Source organism: Lepidothrix coronata, unplaced genomic scaffold, assembly GCF_001604755.1.
Source record: "Lepidothrix coronata isolate B3197 unplaced genomic scaffold, Lepidothrix_coronata-1.0 Scaffold506, whole genome shotgun sequence".
NCBI lineage: Eukaryota > Metazoa > Chordata > Aves > Passeriformes > Pipridae > Lepidothrix > Lepidothrix coronata.
Genome location: NW_016690686.1, coordinates 8,554 through 10,353, shown reverse-complemented (window position 1 = coordinate 10,353; position 1,800 = coordinate 8,554). Strand labels below are relative to the sequence as shown.

The window sequence follows — 1,800 nt, the reverse complement described above, 5'->3', positions numbered from 1 at the left end:
GGGAATATCCATCCACCCATTCCCTGTAATTATCCATCCCCCCATTCCCTGTAATTATCCACCCATTCCCTGGGAATAATCATCTGCCCATTCCCTGGGAATATCCATCCACCCATTCCCTGTAATTATCCATCCCCCCATTCCCTATAATTATCCACCCATTCCCTGGGAATAATTATCCACCCATTCCCTGGGAATATCCATCCACCCATTCCCTGTAATTATCCATCCACTCATTCTTTGGGAATATCCATCCATCCATTCCCTGTAAGTATCCATCCACCCATTCCTTGGGAATATCCATCCACCCATTCCCTGGAATATCCATCCACCCTTTCCTTGGAAATATCCATCTGCCCATTCCCTGTAATTATCCATCCACTCATTCTTTGGGAATATCCATCCACCCATTCCCTGTAATTATCCATCCACCCATTCCCTGGGAATACCCATCTGCCCATTCCCGTGGCCTCTGGATCTCCTCTGCCCCCTTTCCCATCCCTAAATTCCCTCTTCCCTGCTCTCCACGCCTCCCTTCCCTCTTCCCTTCCCGCCCTCTCATCGGGAATTCTGAGCCACCTCACCTCCCACCCCACCCCCCCTCCCCATCTCCCCGATCCCGGGAAATCCCGGCATTCCCGCCGCAGCCGTGTGCGTGTGGGAGATCCTGAGCCTCGGGAAGCAGCCGTTCTTCTGGCTGGAAAACCGGGATGTGATCGGGGTGCTGGAGCGCGGCGACCGCCTGCCCAAACCCGAGCTCTGCCCGCCCGTCCTCTACACCCTCCTCACCCGCTGCTGGGACTACGATCCCGGGGAACGGCCCCGCTTCCAGGAGCTCGTCTGCAGCCTCAGGTGGGAACCGGGAATGCGGGAGGGGGAGAAAGGCGGGAAAAAGGCGGGAAAATGGAGCCGGAGAGGATCTGGGGGTGGGAAAGGGGGGAAATGGAGCCGTCGAGGAGGTTTCTGTGGATCGTGGGGGAAATGGAGACCCTGGGAGAGGTTTTGGGGGGTGAGAGGGGTGGGATGGAAGTGCTTGGATTCCTGGGAGAGGGTCCTGATCCCACATTTCCCTGGGATCATCCCTGGGGATGCTGGTGTGGATCAGGCCGTGTCCTCCCAGTCCTTTCCCTTGGCTCTTCCCACCCTTTCCTTGTGTTCCCTCCTGTTTTCCCACCCTTTCCTTGTGCTCCCTCGTGTTTTCCCAGGGTGGGATGGAAGCTCTTGGCTTCCTGGGAAAGGGTCCTGATCCCACATTTCCCTGGGATCATCCCTGGGGATGCCGGTGTGGATCAGGCTGTGTCCTCCCAGTCCTCTCCCTTGGCTCTTCCCACCTTTTCCTTGTGTTCCCTCCTGTTTTCCCACCCTTTCCTTGTGTTTTCCCACCCTTTCCCTATGTTCCTTCCTGTTTTCCTGGGATGGGATGGAAGTGCTTGGCTTCCTGGGAGATGGTCCTGATCCCACATTTCCCTGGGATCATCCCTGGGAATGCTGATGTGGATCAGGCCGTGTCTTCCCAGTCCTTTCTCTTGGCTCTTCCCATTCTTTCCTTGTGTTTTCCCACCCTTTCCTTGTGCTCTCTCGTGTTTTCCATGGCTCTTGTGTTTTCCTATCCTTTCCTTGTGTTCCCTCCTGTTTTCCCAGGGTGGGATGGAAGCTCTTGGCTTCCTGGGAAATAGTCTTGATCCCACATTTCCCTGGGATCATCCCTGGGGATGCCGGTGTGGATCAGGCCGTGTCCTCCCAGTCCTTTCCCTTGGCTCTTCCCACACTTTCCTTGTGTTTTCCCACCCTTTCCTTGTT

The 1,800-nt window shown here is 55.7% G+C and overlaps 1 protein-coding gene across 1 annotated transcript in view; it reads left to right on the top strand.

Moving 5' to 3' along the window:
- The window catches only part of PTK2B (protein tyrosine kinase 2 beta), a gene marked incomplete at its 3' end in the record, with an annotated part of 27,502 nt that overhangs the window by 17,767 nt on the left and 7,935 nt on the right, over nucleotides 1-1,800 (top strand). Inside the window, exon 6 of the mRNA XM_017839832.1 lies at nucleotides 648-852. Within this exon, the coding sequence (XP_017695321.1) occupies nucleotides 648-852 (205 nt within the window). The remainder of the gene's footprint in view (nucleotides 1-647; nucleotides 853-1,800) is intronic.